The following is a 13,022-nucleotide window of genomic DNA, read 5'->3' on the forward strand; positions in this document are numbered from 1 at the left end:
TGCTTCCCCTTCTCTCTCTTTCTCTCTTTGACTGCTCTCTTTCTGACAAGGCGTACAGTGACAATAGTGGTGAGGCAGTGTTTTGAATACAATGGAGACATCAGTATGTGTCTGGAGGTAATTAGGCCTGATTTCTCTCCCTGAAAGAAGTCAAACACTCCAAAAGGTCAGGAAAACAACAAACGCCTACAGTCTCTGGCAGTGTGGCACAGCATTTTCACACAAAGAGGTCCATGTTGTGTCTGGACAACTTTCACTCTGTTGGCATGAGCTCAAAAACACAAAATAAAACCAGTTGAAATGTTATTCTTTATGTGATGTGTGTTTAGTCATTTTTAAAGAGACCCCGAGGAGTTTGCTTTTGGTTATAAAAAAGTCTCATATTAATGTGGATGAATCTACGTTACCCACATTTGTTAATGGGTCCATTTTCGATAAATACATCATTTTGTCCAAAGACAAAACGATATATTTATCGAAAATATTCAAAACTATAAAGTTATAGTTTAGTGGTCCGCCCAGCATTTCCTAGTTTCGGTTTCCCGGACGCTGCCCAGCGGGTCATGGGAATAACGTCGCCGGATCGCTGGTTGGCATCGTTTACGGTCGGAACTACGACGCCGACGGTATCTGATCGTCTGCGAACCTCCGACTTTCGTTCTTGATTAATGAAAACATTCTTGGCAAATGCTTTCGCTTTTGTCCGTCTTGCGCCGGTCCAAGAATTTCACCGTGCGCGCGAAGGCTCAAGGGAAATGTAGTGTGATAACACTTCACTTTCCAAAACTCCTCATAGTCCCTTTAAAAAAGTGACACAAGGTTCATCTGTACGTACGAGAGCTGGGTGAGGTCTTCGGTGTGGAGGTTCAGCCTCTGCGTCAGCCGCTTCATGAGGTCCAAGCCTTGGTCAGTGGTGAGGGAGCTGGGGAAGAGACACACACACAGACAGCTGGGCATCACGTTTGGAGGGGCATACGCACACAAGATACACGCAGCCGTTCAGGCGTTAAAACTGTTTTGTTTTTTTTGTTTTTTTTTAGGGAGATACTGCCACAATTCATACCCACAAATGGGTCATTGCACACAAGCAAATGCTACGGTTGTCTGAATGGATGTACTGCACACATGTACACACCCGCAGACAGACACACAGGCGCACACAAACACAAACAAACACACAAAGCGCCATGCCAAGGGAAAAGGGATCAGCTGCCTCTTCAGGCTTGGTAAATCACCTGCTTTTTTTCCAGCAATGAGACAAACAATAAGGTGCAAATGGAACCTGCATGAGGTGTAATGGCTGTATCATATGGACGCGCCTTGCTCCCCCTTTCCCTCTCTCATCTTTCTTTTTCTTCGCCCCCACATTCACTTTCTTTCTGTGGCACGCACGTACGCCCAAAGTAAAACATGATAACACAGGGTACACAAACACAACGCCACGCACGCGCCCTCACGGCGAGATGAGAATAATAAGGTGCAAATGGAATGGAGGTGAAGTGTAATGGTGGTCTGATAAAGCCATGCCTCATCTCAGCTCAGTCCACGGCTGCTCTCTCACTCAGAGAGTAAATCGCCAAGGAAATAGACCAAACAAAGGCAATCTGCAGGCCAACACTCTGGATGGAGGAAATGAGAAGGGCACACACACACACACACACACACACAAACACACACAGAAAGCTACTTTTATAGCTGACAGCTTAACCTGGAACCGCTGGGACTGCCAAGCGACTGCAAGGTGACATGTACCAAGAAGTCATGGACCATAATCAGACAGTGGTCGATTTTTCTTACCACGCCATGGCAGGGAAATGTGAAATGAACTGGGAACCAGTTGCATTATCATTTAAATGGCGTCTATTAGGTATGTGCAAGTGAAGCGTTATGCTGAGATATCTTGTTTCGCTTGGATTTGAAAACCACATCACAATAGCTCTTCCCCTCAAACAGAACACAGAACAGTGTACTGTGCATGAGTGGCTGATTCACTCCACCTTTGAGAGAGTGGGTGGTTCTTTTTTTTCTTTTTTTCCCTCCACTTTTTTAAGGGGTTTTGAAAGTTAAAGATTCACCGAAGCAATTCCAGACACGTTTGCATCCCTCTGCGGTAATTCTAGCAACTGGAGAGCTCCAGGAGTGACTTGGTTGTTGATGCTAGCACTTTTCCCCTTGGGTTTCTCTCTGTCTCTCTCTCTCTTCTATCCATTCCTTTCGCGCGCACACACACACACACACACACACACACACACACGGACACATCATCCCACCTCTCTCCTATTCCCCAAACCCCCCACTACCACCACCACAATGTCAGGAGCTGTCAGATAAGCAGGTTTGCGTAGCCTCTCTGCAGGGTGCGAAGCAGCTGGGGATAACAACCATGCAATCATGAGGTCTGCAGCAAACACAGACACCTCTATAGGCCAACTATAGGTGTCCGCTAAGTGGACAGAGGAAAGGCACGGAGCGGGACGCAGAAATGTTTCACTCGGAAGGTGACCTATTTCTTTCCCCTGGCACATACCCACTTCTATTGTGTGTTTACGTCTTAATCTGCGTTTCTATACGTGTGGCGACGAGGTGACGAAGACTGTACGCGTCGGAGCTTTATGAGCCCGCGCCTCTTGAACAGCTGAAGGACAACCCACTGACACTGGACTTGATAACGCCATAAAGGGATTTGAGAGAGGGCCAGGGGCGAAGACACAGTCGATAGGAACTTATCTTTGCTGAGCCTGAGCTGAGTGAGAGGTGAGCGAGAAGGAGAGAGGGAGAGAGGGAGAGAACTTGGCTACCCTTCCTGACAAAGTATCATCATTAAAGCTGTAATACAGCACAGTAATACCCACACACTGAGGGACTTATCATCCCTGCTATTGTAATCAGGTGCAGCACACACTAAGGATTTCAAACTACTGTATCCTTTTCCATAAAGACGTGAATATGTGGGTGGTTTTGACAGAAATTGTGTCTTTTAAAGGCAGTTTTAAGTGACTGAACAAAGCAGACATATGCTCGGTATTAAGGCCTGTAAAATGAATGCTTTGAAACAGCTACAACAGTAAAGCTCACAACTGGCGAGTGGAGCAATAAACTATAATACGAAGCATCTACGAACGACATAATAACCACTTATGAGAGAGTGGCTTTTACAAGGTTGTCGGCGATGCTTTTTGCATATACTGCAGGTTTTGGAGTACAATAACTACAGTAGCAGAGGTTATTGACATACAGTAGATTAATGTACTTTAAGTCACAACAATACAAAACAGAGCTACACTTGAAATAAATGTAGTTCACAGACGTACAGGTTTCATCTATAATGTAGCCCTAGCCTCCCGCGTCAGCATGTCTCCATCTAATACTATAAACCAGCACAAAGCAGTTTTTTTTCTGTAGTTTTATATATTTAGCATTGACCAAGGTCCCATACATACAACAGCATGTAAAGCTGAAGCAAGTCTGCAACATCCCCAGATTGGTAGTCACACAAAGACACAGTGCTCGATTGGAAACCAAAGAACCAACAACACTAATATTAATTGTATAAAATACCCTAATGAATTTAATTCATTAATGCAGTGATGAATAACATGCCTTCACGAATTTAAAGCAGAAGTAAGTGGTCCGGTCGTTTTCGCTAATGCTGCGTTCCAGGCAGGCTTTTGAAATCGTAAATTACAGCTTCAAGTCACAACTTACGACTTTGTAGCGTTCCAGGCAACCCACTCGTGTTTTTCCGACCTGTTTTACCTGTGAAAGTCACTATAACGGCCACTCGTAACTTCCGACCGGTGAACTCGTACCAGATCAAACTGGTACAACTTCACGGTCGGAAAAATACAAGTTTCCTTGAACGCACCATAACAGTCCTCGTCCCTACGTCACCACATTCACGGCGTCCCTTGGCTGCACACACAGCCCTGCATGCCGTTCTCTCTCCTCATTGGATAAAAACTGTAGGATACGATAAATGTTTTCTCCTCGGCTCAGAGCAGAGCAGAGGGACTGACAGACCTGTGTTTCAGACCAAACACTCTATGTAAGTGATTGCTGTCGGAAGATATAACTATTTAAGACTTATATTAACACAAATATATCACTTACTTCTGCTTTAATGCAATGATGAATAACATGCCTTCACGAATTTAAGTCATCAATCAATGTAATAATTATTTTATTATAATATCCATCATTTACATCTATTATTTGTAATTAATAAATACTGAGATATGTACTATCTAATTCCTTATCCAGCTTGTCATTATGTTGACAGAAGTAAGTGAAACTTCCCATATGCGTGAACTTTCTTGGTTGTGGAAATTGATTCTGAATACTGTGGTTTAAAAATAGCATTACAATCTGAACACTGTTATATCAATTTCTTATTATACTGATATCAAGAGGATCCATTTTCCTATATATCTCCAAAGTGATTACATTGTTGGCACTTGCTAACTGGCACAATGTGGATTATACTCACTCTGAGCTGGTGATAATGTAGCCAAAGTGTCTGTCCTTCCCTCTGCTGGAGAACTCCTTCACCCCCACATGAACCAGCTGAGTTTTGACTCTCATGTCCTTCTTCTCCGGCTCCTCCAGCTGCTTCTTCCCCGCCGGGGCCTGAATCCCCTGCATCCACTTCTCGATCTCGGAGTCCACCTGAGTGTCGGGGACCTTTGCAGCACCGGTTAACCGCAGGGTGGTGCCTTCTTTTGCAGGCGCGATCACGGTCTTCTCCTCATAGCGGTGGGAGACGGGAGCCTGACTCTGCATCGTCCGGCTGTGGACACTCTCCAGTCCAACCATCTTCTGTAGGGGGGCCGGCGACCCGCCGTTGGCCTCTGGAGCACCACCGAAGGGCTCCATGTTGAGGTAGTCCAGCAGTTTGGAGAAGAAAGCTGCATGCTGTGTTGAATTAAAGATCTGTCTTTAGATTAGTGAAGGAGTTTTCTACTTAATTCAACCAATATATTACTTTTAGTTTCCTTTCAGAAGACATTTTTATTTAATTCTGAAGAAAAATGAATTAATACCTTGAATAGAGAGACTAATTCTATTTGAAATATCACTGATTGAAAATGTGTGATTTTGTGTTGCTTTCACTGATGTTTTTGTGTCTGAGTGTTGGTTCAAGGTAATGTCATCCTTTTTCCCTCCAAATCATTAGAAAAATGATTAAGTCTTTACTTTCTTCCTAAAAGTTAAAGTTAAATACACAGCATCATACCAAACTATTTCAATTAATTTCACATTTAAAGTTCAATTTCAATAAACATACTGACTTTATACAACAATCAAGTAAGTTTCTTAGATCCTACAATTGTGACTTTTGCTTTCAAGTTCCAAGAATCACAAAGTAACAGTAGTCTGCACAACTTATTTGAAGTAGCATTCAAAAGTGGATAAAGTCTAAGTTTGGACATGTCTCACTCCCTGAGAAACCAATTTGTTGGTTGAGCAGAGTAATTTTAAATTCACCTTGTCAACAGGCTCTTTGTCTGCACCGTCTATTTGTTGGCCTGGAAACAAACACAATGTATGTGAGCAGATTGTGTGAAGTTTTCCTTTGTGTTTAGCAAAGAAAACAGTCATGACTCAAAATGAAATACTCAAAAATACTTCTGGCAGCATCATCTATGAGGATTATATAAACAAAGCATTATGGAACATTTTTAAATTACAATGCCTTGTACTGTTATATCTATGACAGAAAATAAACACAGCTACTTCCACTGCTGCCAGCCTTTATTCTCCTTTACACACCCACCTTGCTGTTTCACTCTGAGCGAGTCTTTCTGGTTTGGATCCTGCCCTTTGTCTGATTTCAGATCCTGGTTTTGATTCAGTTGCATGGCTGCCAGTGGCTCCCTGTTACCCTCCATGTCCCCCCTGGAGTCAGCAGCTCCGAGTCCTGGCTGGGCCCCAACCGCGGGCTTCTCCTCATGCACCTCCTGCAGAGCCCCTGTGATGACCCCAGCCAGCTGGTCCAGGTCATTGCCCATTAAAGCCTCCATGTTGATGCTGTGCCTTCCCAGCTGGTTCACCACATCCTGGATGAATCGCTCTGGGAAGGAAAGAGAGACGAACGACCCACAACGTTTTCAAAGTGGTACTTTAATGTGTTAAAATGAAGACACGTTTGCCCCGAAGAAAGCAACAATCAAAGAATCATGCAAATATAAAAGCAAGAGCGCAAAATATCAGCAACAAGCTATGAAAAAAAAAGTCGATCTTACCATCCATCCCGCTCAAAGGCTCTTTGGCAGTCAGTCTGTTTGAGCCGGCCTTGAACAGCAGTCTGTCTAGATTAGGCCTCTGGGTTTTGGAGCCGAAAGCCAACGGAGACTGAAGCTTTGCATGTTCACTCGGAGATGGCCGGATGTAGCTAAGGTAGTGGGGGTTTCCTCTGGGCCTGGAAGCCTCTCCACCTGGGCTGCCCAGCTGAGCGCCTGGTGCCCCGGCAAGAAGCTGCTCCAGATGGCTGGAGAGCAGCTTGCTCCTTCCTGGGTCTCGGTCGGCGTAGGTTGTACTGAGCTTGGGGTGCCTGCCCTCTCCACTCTGGGTAAAGACTTTGGTAAGAGGAGGTTGGCCGGCTCCTTTCTGAACACTGTAGATGTGGGTTTCCTTCCAGCCCTGCTGAGGTTTTGGCCGCCTGGACTCCAAATCACCATCAGACTTGATGTCTTCATTCTTTAACAAAACATGATCATTTAGCACATGCAGAGAGTTGTCACTATGTTAGCCACGCTAGCAGCCTAGTCTACAGATGGCAATAATATTAGCTCAAATTAGGGTCAAAAGGAATTTGAGCTTGTAAAGTAAAGTGTTCATGAGTAATTCCTAAATTTGTAGCTGTAGATCAACCTTTGTGAGCCTGTAAAATAGATCTGTATGAGTAATTCAAGTCTGAGAAAGTATAGAAAAGGTTTGTATTTGTAGAATATAAAGAAACTGGGTGAATAAAATCTGAGGTTACACAAAGACACTGAAAAACCTTTTGTACAAATTCAAAGCAGAAAAGATGTGTGTGAAACTCAGAGCTCAAAGTTCCCACACTGTGTGTGACACTGACGCAACAAGTTTGAATTTCAACACTGTTTTTACAACTGATTCTGATTGGACAATAGCAGTCCTATCAATAGGAAGAGTGCAATCATAGGGCATGTAGTTCAAGATTTTTATAAATTGGTCTGCAAAAACACACAGCACACAATGACATGGTTATCCTTTTTTCCAGCAGCATCAAATATAATCAAACATCAGGGGTTATTTATTGGTATATATCATACAGTATTACAAGGTCAAAATCTTTTTGATCCCAACGTGATCTCACCGTTTTACTGTACCACCACCACTTTGGTCCGAACTGAAATATCTCCACAACTATTGAAAGGGCTGACAGGACATTTTGCACAGACATTTATGGCCCCAGGGTGTGAATCCGACAGACTGCGGTGATCACCTGATTCCTGATTCCTAGTGCCACCAGCAGGGCATTTTTTATCACTTATCCAGTAAAACATCTCACCACCTACTGGACGGCTTGAGACTCGATTGGATTACTTTGTCTTATGTGATAACAAATTGAATATATTTGGATTTTGAAGGATTGGACATCATTAAATACGCAATTTAATTACCTAATCTTTGGGCTGTAGAAAATTACATTGCATTTCACAAGCTTCTCACCTTTTAGGGATAATTATTAATTATTTGAGAAAATAATCTGCAGATTAATTGATATGAAAATAACCATTAGTTACAGCGAGTGTCAGTGTAGTAGTTCATCTAGTGCCAGACAATAATATATCATTGTCTTGTACGAGGGGACGTTCACATTCCCCATGAAATGAAATGAAATGAAATGATATGTCTGTTTTTATCCTAAGGCCAAAATGCTTGCAGAGCTAATGACATTTCTATCAGCCCGAGCTGTATTTCATGTTGAATGCTAATTAGCTAACATGGGACACATTACACAGCACCTTCTAAACATTAGTATGTTGGCATCGCTGTTGTGGACATGTTAGCCTGCTGATATTAGCATTTAGCTCAAACCCTCAAAAAGCCGCAAGTGTGGCCGTAGACTCTTGGTGTTGCTTTGTTCATTTCTGCAAAGCTGAAGTGACACCGTTCATATGATAAATATTCAACTCTGCTTCAGGTCTGCAACATTTTTCCCCCACCATGAGAACATTAAACAGGTTGTACTGGGTCAGCATTGTTGTGACAGGCTTTAGTATAAAAAAGAGAGGCAACCTGGGCTCGACTAGACAGGACAGGATATGAATAGGGATTCTAGATCAAAGACAACTGCCCTTGGAAATTGCATTATGGAAATCATAGATGAGATAGTGTCACTCAAAGAGTAATTTCATGCATTTCCACAGCACACAACAAACTTTAAAAGCATATCCATTCTGTCAGGGAAGTAGCAGCAATCCCTTATCTAAAAGGAAAAAATTATGAGTCATCTGATTTCAAAGTTAGCCATATGAGTTGCTATTTGACACACTATCACATTACAATGTTCTGTCACAGAGGTATTTAGAAGCCTTTTAACCATTTGGCACTGTAGCTGGCACCAAAATGTGTGATTTTGTCATTTCTTCTCTCCGAGGAAGAGAAATCTCGTCTGAATCATAAGGACCCACGCTTCAATTGAGCATACAGTATATCCGATCCACTGAGCAGCATTATTATCCATGTCGCTGCTGCACTAATACTAGCTATCTCCCTTGGTGCCATTTTCTGTCCTTCAAATGTATATAGAGAAAATGTCAGTCTTTCCAAGCCCGGCATACTGAGAGGCCATAATGGCATTAGCACAGCGAGACGGGTGTGCTCTGCCATTCATGCTAACCATCTTTGCCTTTTTCCATCACACTACACAACAAAGGACCTCATCTCATCAATAAGGAAGGTCCTGAACTCTTCAACTTTGCATTATGGCTGCACTGACACAGCAGCAGGAAGCGGCCCGGCTATGAAGGATGCCGAGCACATTTCACACAAAGCTGGGGTTCCACCCTAAATATGAAGACTGAATAATGTAAAGAGGTGATGGAAGATCTTTGTGTAAAAGGGTCCCTGCTCAGTGGGAGAGAGGGCGAAAGACAGAGGGCGAGAAACAAAAGCAAAGCAGGGACGAGAGGGCAACCCCAGCAAAAGACAGATACTGACTCTTTCAAAAGGAAAAGGAAGAGGCCCTTCCATAATTTAGCCAAGGAAAATGTGTTTGTTTACGTATGCTGTGTGGGCCAATATTTATGGACTCAACCCTTGACCTAGATTCTTCTGTATACTATCTCTAGCCAAGCAGTGAAATCATAGCATTAAATACAGCTTCTTAAGAGGTGATTCCAACTATTTAACATGTTACTTCCTACCAGAGACAGATCTAGATAATCATAAAAGACAGTGATTTGCAAATGGATAAACTAATGAACATCTTTAGTGGTTAGAGAATGGCAATGCCCGGCCAGAGATGCCTGGCTGCCTACTGGGACAATAACCACCAGACTTTGGAGGAGCTCTTCAGAAACACTTTTATATTTGATGTTTTATATCTAAGTAATATCCCTTGTGAAATAAACAAACAAAAAAATACATGTATGAAAGCCATAACTCACAAATAGTGAAAGCCCCAAGCTCTGAGAGGACTGGATAGACATAGTTTACCAAATACAATGGAGAAAGTGTACACCACCATTAACCAATGTATTGTTGATGTGCACTTGTTATATCAGACCCAGCAGCTAGGACTTAGAGGTAGTAATTATGGGCATAACTTGAATATTACCATTTCTCCAGGTAGATTTTGTGTATCTTGCTAGCAGAGGTGGATGCCTCTTTTTTCTTTCTTTGTGATCCAAGTGTTCAAAGTCTAACTGTGAGACTGTTAAGATGTTAGAAATCTTGAATAATAGTATGGATGCCTTGAAGATGAATCTGTTGCAAATTGACTTGGATGTTTTTTAAAACCCTGCTGGTTTGTCTGTTTCCTTCCCTTAAAGCAATTTAACTTTGCTCTGTGACGTATAAATGCGATGTCAAATATTTGTAATTGTCTTTAAGAAAATCCTCTGGATCTTGAAACATTTATCTTGACTGTTACTCTCAGATCTCCCATTTCCCATAATGCAGCTAGATGGCAAGTTTTCATCAGACCCTCCCTGTCACCTAAATGCTCTTGTCTTTTCAACCACACACCTCCAGTGTGTAACAGGTTTTGTTGGAAAAGGTCTCAGTCTCAAGTTAAGATAACCCTGATGACATCAATGGGGTTATATTGTTCAGAACTGTAGAGAGCTCTGTCTCTCTCTCTCTCTGGAGAGTAAACTGAGCTTCACGTGTAAAATGTTTTGTGTGCCTCTTAATTTTTCATGTTTAGCATACTTGTCATACCTGTCCAATGTCATCAGTTGGTACAAGTCCACAGTGTAAAGGAGTCTTACCTGAACTTCCTGAGCGCCGTCTCGTTGGACTCCTGGTTGTCCAACTACCTCGGCCTGTGGCAGGAAGCCCAGACCTGTCAGGTACTGATGCAGGTTTCTGCTCAGCTCTGCATGCACAGGCCTCAGTTTCACATCTCTGGAGCTGCTGTAGGCGCTCAGCCGGTCAGGGGGACTCGGAGGCGTGGCTTGATGGCGGAGGGGGATGTTTCTCAATTTGGAGAGCTCTCTAGCAATGACCTGCTGGGTGATGTCATCCTGCCAGGTTAAACCTGAAAAACAAGAGGTCAGATTGAAATTCTAGATGCACAGATTATCTCAGGAAAGACCTAAAACAAGCGCAGTGAAGCCCATTCGGTCAGAATAATCACTGATGCACATTAAAGACATAAAACTGAGTACAAAACTCCACAAACTGCTCTAGTGTCCATGTCAAACAGAAATAGGAGAGGGAATAAAACCTAGGTTAGATAAGTGAGGGTGATTTGAATAATATATGAGAAAGCCAGAATAAGACTGTCTCAAGGTCCTGGGAAAAAAATTATACAATATTTACTCTATAACAATATATAAGATAGATAGATAGACGCCTTTTATTGTCCCATAGGGTCACATATGACACACAATATACACACATGTACACCAAAAAAACATAAAACCACCAGACACATTATCACACAAACAGGAAGAGGGGTCTGTACAACAGGTTATAGTGGGTTGAGATTGCATAGATATACAGTATATAATAACAATATAATATATTATAACTCTAAAACTGAAATTTATATATAAAGGAGTTCTGCTGGAGGCTGTGCATTTAAAAATGGCTGACCATTTTTGATATTTCCTGAGCTTGTCCTTAATTTTTTTTTTTCATTTTGGCAAGAGATTGCTAAAGCAATGTATAAGAGGAGAACTGGCTCTTGCTCTTTTGTTATATGATACCTGGGCAAAATCCTGGAAAAACTTATCAACTTTCAATTGTTTCAGTCCTTAAGCCATCACACCGAAAGTACAAAAGGAGAAATTGACCTTTACTTAAAACTATAATATCGACATTTAAAATAAAGTGGGGGGAACCACTATATCTTCCATCTGACTTATCCGAACATATAACCACATTTTCAGCTCACTCTGCTTGTGCTTGAATGTGCACGCTCGGTCTGCACGCCCGCGTACAACATATGTTGGCTCATATTTCTCTCTGGAAAATGTGTCCTTAAAATAATAGTGTAGTAGCTCAGAAACAGCTTAAGACTAGGTTTTTCTGGTCAAATGTACAATTAGTTTCCACTGCCTCAAGAAAGCAATGTGCCAGACCACTCACCATTTAAGACCAACACATCATGAGGCACAGATGACTGTATTTGCTGTAGAGCGTGGGTGCTGAATAGGAAAATGACAACTGCGTTGCTGTGAAACTAGCAAAACCTCTGTCTGAGTCTAAGGTAGGGCCCCGAGTCCATTTCCTTTACTCTGCGGTAATTGTTTACTTTGTAGTTCTCTCAGCGCTGCAGAGTAAACGAACAGTATAAAATAAAACAGGATGAATCAGAATGGTAGAGCAGAGGAGGTCTTCAGTTGCAACACAAAAAGGAAGCTAGATTACACATGCACACATGTACAGACACATGTATACACAGACGGGTACACACACATACGTAGGCACACACACACACACACATACGCAGGCACATACATACACACACACAGCACAGCCAGTCAACAAGCCCGGGGAGAATGTCACACTGCAGCCTGACGCCTTGCCAACATCTCTGCTAATTGCCAACACATAGTTGGGATGCAGAACTCCTGGGCAGGGGCAAAGCGTGGTGGTGCCAGGACCAGATGGAGCTACCCAAGCAAAAAAGATACCCAAAACATGGCCCCATTCCCAGTGAGCCAAGAGGCACAGCATTCCATCGGCAAAGAGCATAGAAATACCAGAGATATTATACTTTTTTTGAAGGAGCCAAGATGTTCACTGATGACACTTCCATCCTGCAGAAGCATTTCTTAATGCTGAAAGCAGCATCAAAGTAATTATGGAAGTAATTATGCTGTGGCGCAGGCTTAGATTCCTAGCTGCCACATACCTAACCTTTTACCGAAGTCGTCTTAAGAAACAATGCAGCTCTTAATGATGTGGACAAATTTAATAGCAATAAACTAACAGCCTGGGTAGGGATATGTGGAAAAAAATGAAAGTATCAACACTGCAGAATGTCTTCATTAGCCTGGTTTCTCACCCATAGACTCTGGGTATTCTCATAGATATTCATAAGCACCAGATGAGGATCTGAGCAATGCAGAGCAGCTACAGATGCCTCCAGTCATTCTTGGCAGCGCTGAATGGAGCACAAAGCAGCGTATGTTGTCACTGTTCTGGAACGCAGCTCAGCCATCCATCCGTACAACAATGACAGTTAACTACCCGTGGCTTACCCGATGTGGGGTATTTTTCGCTATATATATATCGCTGATGATCATTTATGCTATCATCAGTGGCAATGGGGGAAGCAGGTCTGGCTTCAGCCCTGAAGGATCCATATGGTACCTGTG

General features: G+C 42.6%; 1 protein-coding gene across 1 annotated transcript in view; it reads right to left on the reverse strand.

The window, feature by feature from the left end:
* The window catches only part of ptprn2 (protein tyrosine phosphatase receptor type N2), a 122,870-nt gene that overhangs the window by 81,415 nt on the left and 28,433 nt on the right, over positions 1-13,022 (reverse strand). The window contains exons 4-9 of the mRNA XM_085763731.1: positions 10,464-10,732; positions 6,243-6,696; positions 5,774-6,070; positions 5,485-5,525; positions 4,487-4,911; positions 836-922 (exon numbers count right to left, since the gene is read on the reverse strand). Of these exons, the coding sequence (XP_085619857.1) occupies positions 836-922; positions 4,487-4,911; positions 5,485-5,525; positions 5,774-6,070; positions 6,243-6,696; positions 10,464-10,732 (1,573 nt within the window). The remainder of the gene's footprint in view (positions 1-835; positions 923-4,486; positions 4,912-5,484; positions 5,526-5,773; positions 6,071-6,242; positions 6,697-10,463; positions 10,733-13,022) is intronic.

Source organism: Trachurus japonicus, chromosome 20 (genome assembly GCF_045865225.1).
Source record: "Trachurus japonicus isolate A0001 chromosome 20, Traja_1.0".
In the NCBI taxonomy this organism is placed as follows: domain Eukaryota; kingdom Metazoa; phylum Chordata; class Actinopteri; order Carangiformes; family Carangidae; genus Trachurus; species Trachurus japonicus.